Source organism: Centruroides sculpturatus, unplaced genomic scaffold (assembly GCF_000671375.1).
Source record: "Centruroides sculpturatus isolate CEXI.00-Female unplaced genomic scaffold, Cexi_2.0 scaffold1492, whole genome shotgun sequence".
NCBI lineage: Eukaryota > Metazoa > Arthropoda > Arachnida > Scorpiones > Buthidae > Centruroides > Centruroides sculpturatus.
The window spans coordinates 169,964-188,259 of NW_019385934.1; the positions used below are offsets into that span (position 1 = coordinate 169,964).

At 29.5% G+C, this 18,296-nt stretch overlaps 2 protein-coding genes across 2 annotated transcripts in view; one reads left to right on the forward strand and one right to left on the reverse strand.

Moving 5' to 3' along the window:
- LOC111612659 (mitogen-activated protein kinase kinase kinase 4-like) overlaps window positions 1-18,290 on the reverse strand; it is a 46,508-nt gene extending 28,218 nt beyond the window's left edge. Inside the window, exon 1 of the mRNA XM_023353897.1 lies at window positions 18,063-18,290. Within this exon, the coding sequence (XP_023209665.1) occupies window positions 18,063-18,213 (151 nt within the window). The 5' untranslated portion in view covers window positions 18,214-18,290. The remainder of the gene's footprint in view (window positions 1-18,062) is intronic.
- LOC111612660 (angiopoietin-related protein 1-like) lies at window positions 4,872-18,067 on the forward strand. The gene is made up of 5 exons (XM_023353898.1): window positions 4,872-5,011; window positions 5,239-5,384; window positions 11,081-11,177; window positions 13,686-13,856; window positions 17,667-18,067. Exons 1-5 carry the CDS (start codon window positions 4,918-4,920, stop codon window positions 17,921-17,923), a joined length of 765 nt encoding a protein of 254 aa, XP_023209666.1. The 5' UTR covers window positions 4,872-4,917; the 3' UTR covers window positions 17,924-18,067.
- Window positions 18,291-18,296: the final 6 nt, after the last annotated feature.

Sequence of the window (18,296 nt, forward strand, 5' to 3'; positions counted from 1 at the left end):
AATACCTGTGGGATTTTAATTCTTCGTTTTATCGAAGATTTTATCTTTTCATGTATTTTCGCCAGCTCTATTAAAATAATCGCCTTTTTTCTTTTATTCATTCCAGAAAAGGAACTGCTTGCTATTTTAATAAGAAAAGTGGCTAAAATTCCGTAAATACTCTGAAGTAGAACGTAAAATATTGGCAAACTCACGAAAGTAGTCAAAAACAAGCTACTGTAATTTTATTGGTTTATTATAGGGTCACGTGTTTCCGAGTTGCAACGTCAACGAACAATGTGTGACCACGAGAAGACGAGCGCGACTCGCACTTGTTGCAGTTGCAGTCGCCTGCGCGGCTAGAAATCGCATAGTGTGACCAGGGCTTAATGCGAATCACTTGTTAAGTGAAATAATTTTTCCTGTATAAATTAATGTAAAATATGATAATACGTTCCATGCTGGAAAAAAAATACTCAAATATTTTATGTATAACGTTTATGCAAAGAAAATATACAATATACATTGTTAAGGGGCATGAATCATCATCATTTTTTTCCAGCATGGAATGAACCAACCTGGAATACGAATCTGATTTGCAGAAAACAAAACAAAAAAAATCATATATAATATATCTGATAAACATACCAAACAATATGCCAAATTCTTGGACTATGTAAAGTCTATAGTTAAATATTAGAAATTGATTAATTTGACTAGAGGTAGGCAGTTATGCTGCCATCTCATATTAAATTTAATAATTGTAAATAATTACAATTATTAAATTTAATATGAGATGGCAGCATAAATACCTATCTTTCATCACATTAATTAATTTCTAATATTTAATTTTAGCCTTTACATAGCCCAAGAATTTGGCATATTGTGTGGCGTGTTTATTATATAACAGGATGTGGTTGTTGATGTGTATACATAATATGTGTGAACACAAGTTTGGAAAAATGTGCAATCACAAGTGACACTAAGATGCTAGTGGAATGAGTGCTAAATGCAGACTGATGGAGCATGTGTACAATCTGGGACTTTCCCTCTCCTCTTCACTCGTTAAGCGAGTAATTTTTTTACAATTTGTTTTGCTCATTATGCGAGGTGCTTGTTAAGCAAGGTTTCCCTGTACCAACAGCATAAATTGATATGACAATAGAATCTAATAGACCATGTTATTTTCCTAATCAAGTTAAATAATTAATAGAACATACAGTACTTTATTTTAAAAATATATTTAGAGTTGCTCATAATTCAGCTAATGATTTTTAAATTAAACCATAAAAAATATTCTATGTTAGAAATTTATCCAAATTATTTAGTTTTCTTTATTATACAGCATATGCATAAAATTTTAAATTGAAAGGCAGCAAAAATTTAAATATATACATGACTTTAAGAGCTTAGCACTTAAGCTAAGAGAATATCTGGCTTTGTTTTTTTTTTTGTTGTATATCATTAATAATGATATACAACAAAAAATATTGGTGAAGTAGTTGTATATCATTATTAATGATATACAACTACTTCACCAAATCATTCAGCCAAAAAACAATCTGTTTTTGGATGAATGGTCTGATGAAAATGATTTGGTGATTTGATCATTTTTAAAAACATTCATTTTATCTTATTTTCAGATTGATATATAATCAAACAGGAAATATGCCAAGTAAACAGTATATTCTTTCTATCATAAGAAACAGTTTACATCTTTATTATCCTAGCATTTTCAGGTTTTTACAGCATGCTAGTAATGATATACACCAAAAAAGAGTATGTATCATTACTTTGTAATTTTTGATACTCTCTATTTACAAAAGAAAATTTTAACATAAATTTTAATTATATGGACAATGACCTATCTAAATAATAGATAGGAATATTATTATTGGTAATTATAGGTAGTATGTATAACTACCAATAATTATATAATAATATCTAATTAATTAAACAAACATACTATCATACCAAAACACAGCAAAAATCTCCAATAAATTTAATAAAAATGAAAGAAAACATTTGTTTTTTATTAAATTAGATGGAGTTTTTTGCTGGTTCTTGATATGATAGAATGCTTGTACACACAACCAGTTATCTAATAGTGATTGTTTTAATTAATTAAATATAAACAACAAAATCCTTTAAATTATTGTAATACTTGACAATGAAAGCTATTAAATACTATTCACATAAGTCTGCTGTTTAATTGGCTATTTATTAATTATAAATCTCTATAGAAAAATCATCCTACTTTCTAATAATTTTTAATAGATTCATAATTATATAAAAATAGTTTTATATTTTGCTTCTGATTTCTTTTTGATTATTATAAATCAAAATGAAAAAGTAACAGAAATTAAATATGAATAAAAAATTAGTATTAATAGACGTGTGCTATTATTATATTGAATATACTGAAGTAAATGAATATGGTCATTTTTAAAAACATTAATTTTATCTTATTTTCAGATTGATATATAATCAAACAGAAAATATGCCAAGTAAACAGTATATTCTTTCTATTATAAGAAACACTTTATCTGAACAGGAAACACCTCAGATGACATGTGTCATGCCTTTACCACCAGGTAATAATATATATGAATTGTATATTCAGTTCATCTATTTCTTTTGAGTAGATATTTATATTATATTGGTTATATTATGATGTTATTTATTAATCAATTAGCCAATTGGTTTTATAAGTTTTATTATTCTTGTTGTTGTTTATTATTATATTTTAGTAAAANGCGCGACTCGCACTTGTTGCAGTTGCAGTCGCCTGCGCGGCTAGAAATCGCATAGTGTGACCAGGGCTTAATGCGAATCACTTGTTAAGTGAAATAATTTTTCCTGTATAAATTAATGTAAAATATGATAATACGTTCCATGCTGGAAAAAAAATACTCAAATATTTTATGTATAACGTTTATGCAAAGAAAATATACAATATACATTGTTAAGGGGCATGAATCATCATCATTTTTTTCCAGCATGGAATGAACCAACCTGGAATACGAATCTGATTTGCAGAAAACAAAACAAAAAAAATCATATATAATATATCTGATAAACATACCAAACAATATGCCAAATTCTTGGGCTATGTAAAGGCCTATAGTTAAATATTAGAAATTAATTAATTTGACTAGAGGTAGGCAGTTATGCTGCCATCTCATATTAAATTTAATAATTGTAAATAATTACAATTATTAAATTTAATATGAGATGGCAGCATAAATACCTATCTTTCATCACATTAATTAATTTCTAATATTTAATTTTAGCCTTTACATAGCCCAAGAATTTGGCATATTGTGTGGCGTGTTTATTATATAACAGGATGTGGTTGTTGATGTGTATACATAATATGTGTGAACACAAGTTTGGAAAAATGTGCAATCACAAGTGACACTAAGATGCTAGTGGAATGAGTGCTAAATGCAGACTGATGGAGCATGTGTACAATCTGGGACTTTCCCTCTCCTCTTCACTCGTTAAGCGAGTAATTTTTTTACAATTTGTTTTGCTCATTATGCGAGGTGCTTGTTAAGCAAGGTTTCCCTGTACCAACAGCATAAATTGATATGACAATAGAATCTAATAGACCATGTTATTTTCCTAATCAAGTTAAATAATTAATAGAACATACAGTACTTTATTTTAAAAATATATTTAGAGTTGCTCATAATTCAGCTAATGATTTTTAAATTAAACCATAAAAAATATTCTATGTTAGAAATTTATCCAAATTATTTAGTTTTCTTTATTATACAGCATATGCATAAAATTTTAAATTGAAAGGCAGCAAAAATTTAAATATATACATGACTTTAAGAGCTTAGCACTTAAGCTAAGAGAATATCTGGCTTTGTTTTTTTTTTTGTTGTATATCATTAATAATGATATACAACAAAAAATATTGGTGAAGTAGTTGTATATCATTATTAATGATATACAACTACTTCACCAAATCATTCAGCCAAAAAACAATCTGTTTTTGGATGAATGGTCTGATGAAAATGATTTGGTGATTTGATCATTTTTAAAAACATTCATTTTATCTTATTTTCAGATTGATATATAATCAAACAGGAAATATGCCAAGTAAACAGTATATTCTTTCTATCATAAGAAACAGTTTACATCTTTATTATCCTAGCATTTTCAGGTTTTTACAGCATGCTAGTAATGATATACACCAAAAAAGAGTATGTATCATTACTTTGTAATTTTTGATACTCTCTATTTACAAAAGAAAATTTTAACATAAATTTTAATTATATGGACAATGACCTATCTAAATAATAGATAGGAATATTATTATTGGTAATTATAGGTAGTATGTATAACTACCAATAATTATATAATAATATCTAATTAATTAAACAAACATACTATCATACCAAAACACAGCAAAAATCTCCAATAAATTTAATAAAAATGAAAGAAAACATTTGTTTTTTATTAAATTAGATGGAGTTTTTTGCTGGTTCTTGATATGATAGAATGCTTGTACACACAACCAGTTATCTAATAGTGATTGTTTTAATTAATTAAATATAAACAACAAAATCCTTTAAATTATTGTAATACTTGACAATGAAAGCTATTAAATACTATTCACATAAGTCTGCTGTTTAATTGGCTATTTATTAATTATAAATCTCTATAGAAAAATCATCCTACTTTCTAATAATTTTTAATAGATTCATAATTATATAAAAATAGTTTTATATTTTGCTTCTGATTTCTTTTTGATTATTATAAATCAAAATGAAAAAGTAACAGAAATTAAATATGAATAAAAAATTAGTATTAATAGACGTGTGCTATTATTATATTGAATATACTGAAGTAAATGAATATGGTCATTTTTAAAAACATTAATTTTATCTTATTTTCAGATTGATATATAATCAAACAGAAAATATGCCAAGTAAACAGTATATTCTTTCTATTATAAGAAACACTTTATCTGAACAGGAAACACCTCAGATGACATGTGTCATGCCTTTACCACCAGGTAATAATATATATGAATTGTATATTCAGTTCATCTATTTCTTTTGAGTAGATATTTATATTATATTGCTTATATTATGATGTTATTTATTAATCAATTAGCCAATTGGTTTTATAAGTTTTATTATTCTTGTTGTTGTTTATTATTATATTTTAGTAAAATTTCAGAATGTATTTCTGAAAATATTAAGACATTGCAATTAGTAAGCCCATTATATTAATTAACAGATTCAAGGAAACATATATCTAGAGATTGCCAAGAAATACTTGAAGCAGGCTACAATAAGAGTGGAATTTATAGAATCCAACCAGAATTTGCAGTTCGGCCATTTTTTGTATATTGTGATATGGAAACTGAAGGTGGTGGATGGACAGTATGTTATATTTTCATTTTAAAAATTGTAAAATAATAATAATGTATTCAAATATAACATATACTATTATGTATATATCATTATATGAATCAAATAGATCTATATTTAATTACTATAATTTCCTGCAAAATACCCACAGGTTATCTGTTTTAAAATCAACTTGAAATGGGATGCAGGTTATCTGTAAATTTTTAAATTGCAATTACGAGCTTTCTCAACAGCTTTTCCTTTATCTAGAGTTACTAAGAACATCAATAAAAATTGTGAAAAATCCTTTACATGCTATACATATTTATATGTTATCACCATTTCCTTGGGAAACCATCAAACACACACATGTATATATATTCCTTACCTTTAGTTCTATCCCATTTTCTATACATCGATCTACATGCCTTTTTTTTCACAGATTGTCTGGTATATTGGTCTATCTAGGAGAGACCATAAAATCAGATATTTCCATATGTTAAAAACTGGCATGCTGGTTTAAGTGAGGTTATACATCCCTCTCCAGAGGGCACCTGAAACTCATAAACTAGTTTATATTCTAAAATTGTGAAACTCAGCATTATATCAAAACTTACAATTATATGTTTAATTTCTGCATTTTGTATTCTTTTTAACAATGTAAAATACACACAGATTGCCAATAGTGCTTTTTTTATGTTTATTTTATTGTAAGTTGATCCAAAAATGTAAAAATAAACATATCAAATTTCAGAAATTCACTGTAAATTATCTCAACTTACACCGAGAGTGCATTTACTTCTGAGCTAATTTTACTGTCAGCACGTTCAGCCTGTATACTTTTACCCAAGCACCACATTCATTGGTGTGTACTTTAGAGCTATGTTACATCACATTTAGTGAAATTGGTAAGCTCAGAGTGCTAGCTAGTTCATTGTCGAGCTTTGTGCTAATTCAATATAGCTGCTTCCATGAAAAAATTACTTTCTGTACAAAGTAATGAAAATGGAATTATTTTTGGAAAAATAAATGGCATGAAGTATTTTTATTGGTAAATTTCAATTATTCGTTTGTTTACAATGATCTTTTTTTATTGTAAGGTTCAATAGCTTTAGATGACTTTTTCATAAACAGATGTGAAAAAAAATTAAGTTTGACTCATTGTTTATGATTAAAAGTGAAGTTTACCTTGTATGCATTTGGAATCTTCAGAAATGTTATGGTCAGAGCATTGAATAAATTAAATAGCATTAAATAAATCGTAAAGAAATGAACAGCCTTAACAATAATCCAAAATTACGTAAGTTCGTATACTTGAATGAATTTTTACTTACATATGGGAAATGACTTCTCAAGAAACTATCATTTGAATACCATTTTTTCATTACAAACTAAACTTATATGATGATAGAGTAATACTTATTTCTATTGAAATCAACTGAAGAAGCAGCAGCTTATGTCTTAATAGCCATATGTTTTTCATCAATAGAAGCCTGTAATTCCAGGAAAACCGGATTGAGTATAAAAAATTCCATTATTCTTACATCATCCTGCTCTGTGATGACCAAGAGATTATTTTTTTCATTTTCATTTAACACTAAGAGAGAATTAACAACCTTATTTAAAATATTTCACACAGTCCGTCTAATCCTATTAAAATGATCGCTAATACCCTTAGAGAAAAGAAAGAAAAAAAATCTTTTGTATTTAATATCAATTACTTGTTGATGATTTTAAACTCAGTTTAGTTACACCATAAAAGAGCAACATCACATCCTTTCACTTGGGTAATAAAACAATCGCATTAAATATGTATTATTATATATAAATATATAATCTGCTATTCTCTTATATACTGCATCTAATTTCATATATTGCTTCGTATAAACAAACCTGAATGATTCTTGATTTGCCAATGTCCATAGGAAGTATAAAATCTGCTTTTGATGAGACATAAATTACTTCCTCTGGAAGATGACCCATCTGTGTCTAAAATTGGGCTTATTTTTTAAAGGAGACTTTCAAAATATTCTCTTGCAAGTCTCCTTTAAAAAATAAGCCCAATTTTGATGCTGTTTAAAATTGGTTGGATTATAAAAAGGTACAGTCTCTTCAATAAAAGTTTCTTTTACTATTTGACCTTACTTTTCTTTTTTCATTTTTTCTACAATTATATCCACAATAAAATCATCCTCGTCTGATTCAGAATCAAGTAGTTCTATCTGTAACATAACATTTAAAATAGCAGCTTTGACAATATTATTTGCAGGAAACTGCCATATTTCTTGTTAGCATTCACGTTTACTTTCAAAAGGACATATAAGCACAAATACAAATGCTAATGACATCACTTCCAGTGTTTAGAAGTAGCACTATTCGGTCAGAAGTAAACACACCCTGATTAATATCTGCTTTTTGTGAAATTTGAGAGGATGCTGTTATCTTTTGGGGTCAGGGTAGATTGTCAGTGCAGCCCACACTGACTAACTACTAATACTACTGATGTTAATAAGCCACTAATTGTTTTATTGTCCTGTAAATGAAAATTCTCTTCAGTCAAATTGCAATGCTATTATTTTATTGTACTTAGAAGAATATTTTCTTTAACATTTATTTAACAACTAATTTTGTTAAATCTGATTAATTTTATATTTTAATTGCAGTTTAACCAGCATACTGGTAATCCTGGGGTTTCTGGCATTGTTTTCTCCTCAGTTATATGCAGCGTGCCAGTCAATCCATGAAAATATGGTATTATTACACATTCCCACTTATACACTCATTGACAAAGAATTACACATAAATATAGAAATGTCTGATTACTGCAAAATTTGGCATTCAGCTATGTCTCAAACAGATAGTTATGATTACCTGGAGTGCAATAAGATTACAATTGTAATGTCATTGTAAGATTACAATGTCAGAGTATTGTATAGAAAAACTTGCAGAGACTCTTTTTCTAGTATACCTATTGTTTGGAAAACTTCCAATTCCAGGCATGCCTCTATGATAGTCAGACATGCACAGCTGACAGAGCTTGATAAAGACTACATCATTAGGCTGAAGGAAGCAGAGTGACCATTTCCCCAAATTGCCTGCATCTGAGCCATTTTGACCTGACTATTAGCTGTTAGCAGATATAATAAAAATAGAAAAAAATAAATAGGAAAGATTTTAACATGGATAATATCGTTATTACATACTTATTGAAAACTAAAATTTTGCACCAAGAAGAAGGCTTTGGAATCAAATAAAACTTTATTATTGCAAATGTAATGATATCCAGAAACAGACAGAAACCTAGTTATAGAACATGTCTCTTCTTGTACCATTGACAGACAAATTTGCATGCATGGTAATCACTACATATTTTGCCATTCACATCTCAACTTTGCAGTGGTGCCATAACAAAAACTGACTTGATATGAAATGGCAACGCATCATCTTTAGCAATGAATTACTCCAAGTTTTTGTTAGTAAATACATATTGTAGGGCAGTGCAGGCAATGTGACATAAAACAATGACAGAATGGTGACACCATAAGAGAAGGTGTAGTGTGTGTCTCAGTTTATTAAGAGAAAGTTTGTTTATGCCATGCAATCAAACTTCCATCATATTGTGAGATAAGCCAGGGCCAAGGGGCCTATAAACCACTTACTCGGTAACAGGTCGGTAAGACCTGATCTCATTGTCTGTGGATGGCTTTCAAGGGAGGGTTGGCAGGATTGTGAGATCCATCCAACATCAGGACTGACACCAGTTAGGATAATGCTAAATCCCGTCCTAACTCACGATTCTTAAATGATGAGTAGGAGCATCAATTAATTTTAAGTGGGGAGTGCACATGGGTAAGTCGAGAGGGTGTCACTCTCACTTGGGAAAATGGACACCATTTTCTCAAGTGAGAGACAAGCAAACAGGTTTAACAAACAAAACAAAAGTTTAATATATATCTAACCTAGGATACATAAGAAAATACAAGCTAGATGACTAAATATAGCAATTACATGCAGATAATATCAAATCTTACAAGGTGTTGTGACTATTCTACTTCCTATGCCGCAAGATGCCTGATTAATCTTGAACTAGAGAGAGAGAGAGAGTTTACAAACAATTGGCTAACAAGATACCTCGGAACGGGAAGCGGTGAATAATAATGAGTCTATCTGTCTTCCTTTTGGGTGCCTTCCTATGGTGACATCCGTTGAAACCGGAGATGTGCACCTATTGCATGACATCTTGGGATAGTCCACTGGTGTCCGCTACGTATGGCCAACGAGGGGCTAAGGACTAACACTACCTCCTTGGGATGAACGCCCTGAAGTGCCAGTGTCTATTCCTTTTATTTGGTTTAGCCTGGAAAAGTGCTCATGTGATCTACTGTTGTTAAAGACAAAGGTTAATTTTGCAGGTATTAGATCGGAGGTGAGCCATTGATGATGTAAAGATGTCATTTGATTGCAGTTGTCGTGCCCATATTTGGTTGGGACCTGCGAGAATCCTCTGTTAATTTGTTCAACGCTTGACTTTCACTCTCCTAACAATCAGATGTTATCAATTTGTACTTGGCTGTCAGATTTCTTGTCCATTTGTTGACAGAAAGAGCGTCATCTGATCTGTTTTTCGAGCAATATTTTTCTAACAATTGCAACGGAGAATTAGGCTTAAACATTTTTCTATTTTTTTTTTTTTTGGGCAAACTCAAACCTATGATCTCACAATATGCATCAAAGAAATTTGCTACATTTCAGAAGTATCAAACATTTGCATAAAAAGTTTATAAACACTGGTTCAATTAGGTCTCCATGACTGCTGAGAAACATTAATCAGGCTGAAAACATTTGTGCATTTTTAAACTAATCAATATTTTTTCTCTCTGCTGATTGTGATTTGGCTTGCATAATATGGTATGTAAACATCTCCATTTGTATGCCTACAAACTGCAGATGCTGAAGGCACTTGAACTTACCAGATGACTATCTATGCCAATGCAACAAATGAGTTAGAGAAAATCAAGAAATGACAACTAGTACCTAGCATGAATCTGCTTCTCCACCAATACTCCATTCAATCTATTAGAGAAGGTCAACAGGGACAATATGAAGGTGTGGGTGTCTAAGAACCTTCGTGCATGCTAAAAATATGTGCATGACAACTCCTAGTTAATGTGTAGTGCACTTTAAGATTGATCATCAAGAAATTCCTAACCAAGAATTTCCAAAATGCTAGATTAGTCAGAGAGGATCTATCCATGGCAAGCATCATTACCAAACCTCACTCTGCTCAATTTTTCCTGCGGGGTTACATTAATTAAAGGCAATGTCTATTCCATACCCATGCAGAACATGGGAACTGAGGACACACTGTGACAACTATTAGGCAAGTCACACCTCAGATGCAGCAAAACACATAGCAGGAGTTGGAGCATCATTTGGACATCCTAAGGGCCACCAAGAATTCAATGTCAATCCATTATGCATAAAGAGCAGAAGTCAAAAAAGAAATAAGCCTATATCTAAATTACATCACAAGATGATAACAATAGTGTATGTTGTATTTCTCATACACCCTTCATTATGTTATAGCTAACAACAACTAATGTAAAATTATAAAACAATATATTCATCTATAGAAAAATTAATGTAAATTTATAAAATAATTTTTTAATTCAATTTAAAACTGGCTTAATTATATACCCAAAATCATTTGATAACTATTTTTAATATAGGTATTTCAAAGAAGAAGTGATGGAAGTGTGGATTTTTTGAGAAATTGGATAGACTATAAACATGGATTTGGAAATACTGAAGGAGAATATTGGCTTGGTAATTTGGTGTTTTAATTATTATTAATTCTTTATTTTTTTTGATAACTGATGCTATTAATTCACCTGTTGCAAAATTATCAGAATACAGTGATACATAATCTTACTAACATGTCAGATTATTATTATTGAAATATAATAAATATTTTATTTGAAAATGAAGAAAATATTTCCAGTTTTTAATATAATATGTAATTGTTTATTGCAGTGTGAGTAGAAAAATTTAACTTCTTTAAAAATTTATGCTTTTATTTAAATACAATTTAGTAATTTTATAAAGTTTCAAAATCTTACAAATGAAAGGCTTTTTATGCAATTTATAATCTTATAAAAAGAAATAACAAAATTAAAGTAACTAAAAATATTTTTATTTTTATTTGTACTTACATACTTTCTTTAATTCCTGTTATATTGTTTTGTATTTTATTTTAAATTTTTTCAACATTCTTTTAAACTTGTGACCATAGCACAAATTTAATGAGTTCTATTTTATTTAAATTTTGTTCTATGTAACATTCCATAACCCAGCAGTTTCCAAAGTGTGTGCCGTGGCTTCCTCACAGGGGCGCCATAAAATGTTATAAAATTTTTATAATGTTAGAATTTAATGTACAGTACTTGTTAGAATTGACATAGGGAGCCTTGAGGAAATCTGCATTTAGCAAGGGCACCTAGTTACACAAGCATTAGTTGGTACTTTTAATCCAGACATAAGTTAAATACATATAAAAAGAGCATACACTAAACTACACATTCTACTAAACTAAACTAAACTACACTACACATTCATTGTATTCTATTTTAATTTTGCTAGTTTGAAAAAAAATATCTGCAATTTTGAGATTCTAGAAATATTTTGTTTAGAGTTTTGCTTTCAATTTATGTTGCTTTCATTAATATATTAAACTGTAATAAAATTTAGAGTTGAAACATGAATTATAATATTTTTATTCTATCTAATTTTCTCCTTTGAATTTAGCAATTAATTCTATTGTGACAGCCAGATAGCCAAGACAGCTAAGTTGGGGATTGAATCTGGGCTGTCAAAAACCTCAAAAAATTTTTCATAGGTTTGATAGGTTCCATAGGATAGGTTTCATAGGTTCAAAACTTTAAAATTTGATAAGAATTAAGAGTTAATGTTTAAGTTTTAATTAATAAATATATTATTAGTATTATTTAAGTGATAGTCACAGATTTAGGTAATTTTTTAGTGACAATCGTGTTATTAATTGTTGTTGTTACTAATTCTAGCTTTGAAATTTTTGAAAAAGTTTCATATTAGGATTAAGATTTTATATTAAATTGTTTTTTGTGACTATAAATTGCTTCAATTAATAATAATTCTTTCTTAATTATTATTAATTGAAACATGTTGAACTGTTGAGCATTTAATTAAATTAAAATTTTTTGAAAAGTACAAAGGAAAGTTTTGATTTTTTCTTATTAATAATGAAACTTGATATGTTAAAAAAGAGAAATGTGCATTTTATAAGTTTGTTTAGGTAGCTAAAACAAGATTTAGACATTTTCTTAAATATACAACACATTCAAATTGTCTTGTATTTTTTGAACAAAATACAAAATCAATGTTTGTTATATTTTCAACAGATGTCAAAAAGAAAGTTTTTCAAGTTACATTATACTTGACATTTGATGTATAGCTGCATGTTTATAATGTTACTTATTCTTTCATGTTAAATATTTATTAGAAATGTTAGAAATTACTTTGTATTCTATATAATTTAACAGATGACTTTTGAGTTTAAAGCTTTTTTTGTTCACAAATGCAGGTACCATCAGTTTCTACAGAAATATTATCCTTGAATCAAAAGTACTATAGTAATAAAATTTTTTTCTCATTTAAATCTTTTTGCTCTGTGGACATTAAGATGGCCATTTTTTAATAATACCCATTGTGAATTTGGCCAGACCCAAATGGGGATGGCTGAATGGTGAAGGATGGAGCTCAATATATCTAGAACAGATCGATCACCTATGAAAAATTTTTTGGGGTTTTTGACAGCCCAGATTCAATCCCCAACTTAACTGTCTTGGCTATCTGGCTGTCACAATAGAATTAATTGCTAAATTCAAAGGAGAAAATTAGATAAAATAAAAATATTATAATTCATGTTTCAACTCTAAATTTTATTACAGTTCAATATATTAATGAAAGCAACATAAATTGAAAGCAAAACTCTAAACAAAATATTTCTAGAATCTCAAAATTGCAGATATTTTTTTTCAAAATAGCAAAATTAAAATAGAATACAACGAATGTGTAGTTTAGTTTTTAAGTGTATGCTCTTTTTATATGTATTTAACTTATGTCTGGATTAAAAGCACCAACTAATGCTTGTGTAACTAGGTGCCCTTGCTAAATGCAGATACCTTATTTTAAAATAAGGTATTAAACTGTCACAAAATGAAATTAAGATATTAAACTATCACACAATAAAATTTAATTTTTAATAAAATCATATTGCATATTGTTGTTTAATCACAGGTAATGATAATCTTCATCTTCTCACAAATCAAGATTTATATGAATTGAGAATCGATTTGTATGATTTTGATGATGGAAAAGCTTATGCAAAATACAGTGCATTTGCAATTGGGAGTGAAAAAGAAAATTACATGTTAAAAATATTAGGAAAATTTACTTCTGGAGATGCAGGTGAGGATAATCAAATTTTTTAATTATTATTATTTCTTTAAAATATTCACAAATTATGTCGGAATAAAGAATACCTCATCCTGTAACCCACGGGAAAGAAGGTACCTATTTCCCCCTTTTCTGTATTAATTGCACTGCATGTGCAAATAGTTCCTCTTCTCAACAAGTTTCCAGATGAGCTTTGTGTACTAGTCTCAAAAGTCATATTAGATAAATCCAGATTAACTAATGAATGATGCACATCTGATGATTGCTGTATGCCTTGGGATTGCTGTATATCATGCTTGAGTTGATCTGTTGTACTGACCTCAAAGATAGCATCTCCAAGTACTCTATTTAGTATAAGCGATGTGTGTATAGCTGCCTGTTTCTGAAGAATACTAATATCAATGTTGACTTCTAATTGATCTATGTATTTCTTTATGTTTTTTACTACTATATCTGTTGCTCCTATTACTATTGGAATTTAGTTTGAAATTCCGATTTCAAAAAATGATATTTACTCAATTTTTCAATTTCTTTAGCACCAATGTTATAATCTGATGGTACAGTTATATCTATTAAAAATGTTTTATTGCACTTTTTATCAACATAAATTAAATCTGGTCTATTGTGAGATAGTGACATCAGTTTGGACAGGCATTTCCCATAGGATCTTGGTCAAATCACTTTCCTTAATTAACCTGTGGCTGGAGTAATATTTCCTTCTATCATTGGCCAGCAACTTCTATTTTCGGGTCAGGCACAAGTAGACATACTGGGCAAGGTTATTATGATGTCTTACATAACAATCCCCGCCTGTTTTTCGCATCCTGATGTAATATGCTGCATGGTCTCGTCTTTAGTCACATATAGGCAACATTTCCTGTCCACTGGCTCCTTTAAGATTGTCCATATTGATATTGTTGTGTCATAACACCCTGGTCCTGTATAGCAAATATTAATGATTCAATACTTGAGGCAATTTGTTGCTTTTTAATCCATTCAAACGCAAACTCTCTATCTATACTACCCTGATCTAACACCTTTTTAGGAAATTGGAGAAATAAACAATTTCACGGTCAAACAACATTATGCCATTTTACTATTGATTTTTTAATTTCTTCATCTGTATGTATATTTCCTTGTGGTAAATATAATTCACCTTCTACCACTTGCACTTCTTTTATTATTGAATATTTATCCCTATTTATATCATGCTTTGCTATTACTTTGACCAGATGATCTCTTTCCTCTTTTAAGTATTGTTTATATTTAACTGTTTGTGCTTTATACATGTACTCTATATTTAATTGTCCTCTTCCTCCTTGATTTACTGGCAAGTACAGTCTTTCTACCTCTGCTTTTTGCTGATGTGCCTTTTTAATTGCTAGTAATTTTCATGTTTTAACATTATTTTCTTTAGATCACTATTTTTATAGTTGATTATACCAAATGAGTAAAGCAAGACCAGGATAGCATACGTATTTATACCTTTTAAATACAGACCTTAATTTGTGATATTTAATAAAAGTTTTTTAATCCTTCTAAAATATTCTTTTGTTATCTGTTCTCTAATGATGCTATGCTCTAGTTTTCCTGATTCTTGTACACCCAAGTATTTATATCTATCACCAATTGCAAGTTGCTTGAAAATTTCTCCACTCAGTAGTATAGGTCCTTCACCCACAGCACTACTACTGTGTCCTGCAGTTATGTGTAGTACTTTACATTTATCTAGTCCAAACTCCATCTCTATATCACTTGTAAAAATCTCAACACTATCCAGTAATACTTTTAGATTATTTCTACTACATGCATAAACCTTAAGGTCATTCATATATAAGAGATGATTAATTCAGATACTATTTTTCAATTTATAATCTTTCCTTTCATACTTATTTAGTATGAATGAAAGAGGGTTTATAGCCAGGCAGAACAACAGCGAAGAGAGAGAGAATTGCCCTGAAATATTCTGCATCTTATGTAAATCAGTTGAGTAATGATTAAATCCTGGGAGCCATGATCACTCTCCATGTAGTCATAGTCATTTGGAAGAATCTTTTAACCATAGATGGACATTTATAAATATCAAGAATTTTAAGAAGCCATTTGTGTGATACACTATCGTAGGCTTCTGATAGTCTATCCACGCCATACTCAAATTTCTTTGAGACTGGTGTTATTATTATTAACAACTCTCCCATGGTCACCACCACCTGGTTGTGATGGGAGAGCCCAGTAATTTTACTGATCCATAGAGCAATGTAGGCTGGAGCACAAGCTCCTGATAGAGACACTCATGCCAGTAAGGTCTATGGGGAGAAATGAAGCTAAGAGTGACCACACCCACATTCTGTGGAGATATTTATTATGGTAGTAACCAGATCTAAGTGTGAACCCAAAAAAGGTTGAGAACCCCTTCAGGGGTTCTCAACCTTTTTTGTTAAGAGGAAAAGGGGTTCATGGGTTAAGAAGTTGAGGGGTTCATGGGTTAAGAAGTTGAGAACCCCTGAAGAGGTTCTCAACTTCTTAACCCATGAACCCCTTTTCCTCTTAATTTTTTTTCGTGGACCCACATAGATTGCTCAGAAAAAACCTCATATTTTTTTCATTATATTGTTTCAAATTGGAAAAATATTTTAATACTGAAGCTCTGAATTTCAGAAAAAGTAACTACTGTATTTATGAACTAGCACTTTTAATACATCTTACCTTGTCAAGATTGAGTTTTGCACAGAACTGAAGTTAGGGTTAAAATAAACTGATTATAGTCTCCCTCCAGTATAAAGTTTATAACCTCCCTCCCTAATCTTCAAGACCTAGAACAAACTGACACAAAACATTAAGAAATGCACTGATGATATAAGATTCTCCTAACAGACCCCAGTTTTATAATCTCTTTGATTTTTGTCAATTAGATATATATGTCATTTACGTATTCAATATTTTAAATAATTTATATTTTAACCCTTATGCAAGAAATGAGTAATAAATAAATTGACAATATATATACTGTAGAAATTTAATTTTCAGTAAAACAATTGTTCTGAAGTAGAATTACCCTACAGACCACTAAAATATCACATAAATCCCCAATTCGGTATTTTTTTTTTCTGTGGATCCCCAGTAATGTTACATGGACCCCAGTTGAGAATTCCTGGCCTAGACATATGCAAAATACTTCACACAGAAAAGGAGTCCTGAAGAAAGAATATTTTGCACTTGGAATTGGAGATGTTATTGAATCCATGGAAGAGGGCGAGTTCTACAACTATTTAGGATTCCAACAAGCAAAACTAACAGAACATACACAAATAAAGTAAAGATTAATTAATTAAAGAACATGTCTTAAAAAAAGTAAATTGAATATATATGAGCACTCGTACAAAGGATCTTGAGCAATATGTAAATTTGTAAACTAACCAGAAATAATTCAGACAAATCTAGATAATGATCTAGACATGTTTTTTCAATATATTATTTGAACAGATTTTTGAAAAAACAATATAAGATAATATCTGATTAAATAATATTACTGTAAAATTTCTTAAATGATATTATAATCTGCTACATTATAAAGTGAAAGTCTTCAGAAAGTTGTCTTAAATTTTATCTTAAAATAAGAAATTTCATTGTTCTTATTTTTGTTTTATTTTAATTATATTTTATTCTAAACATTAATAACTATTTTGACTTCATTTCTGATCATTTTAACAAAGACTCACATTTTTATTGACTTAATTATAATATTCTTTCCAAAATATTTTTAGATCTAGATATGATAAATAAATATTAGCATAGAATGTAATAAAAATAATTTTTCTTTAGGAGACGGAATGAGTTATCATGTTTCAATGGAGTTTTCAACTCTGGATGCTGACAATGACAAGTGGGTTGGAGGAAGCTGTGCAAAAGATCATAAAGGTGGATGGTGGTATAATCAATGTGATGCAAGTAACCTAAATGGTCAATATCTTGGTGGTTTAACTCAACAAGAATACCAAGGTATTTATTGGTATGAATGGCAAGGCCCAAGTTATTCTCTTCGTGCAACTGAGATGAAAATAAAACCAGTCAGACACTGACACAAATTAATATACAATAAAAAGCATTCAATTTCAAATGAACAAGTGTCTCAATTTTAATCATATTCTAAAAATTGCTATTGTAAAACTACAAATTCTTTTCTAAGCATTTATATGTAAGTAAATAATCAATACATACCTATTTTAAAGCCTCTCTGCCATGGAAAAGTTACTCTTCTGGCACTAATATGTAGTGGAGGTGTTTGATGGACAACATCACTTACCCTGCCAACAACTTTTCTGCTTTCAAGTTTATTTTGAAGTTTCTCTTCAAGTTTACTAATGGCCATTTTTAATCGCCATTCTTGATTTCCTAAAAGTCAATTAAAAATTTGTCACATCATTAAGTAAAACCAATATATTGTTTCAAATT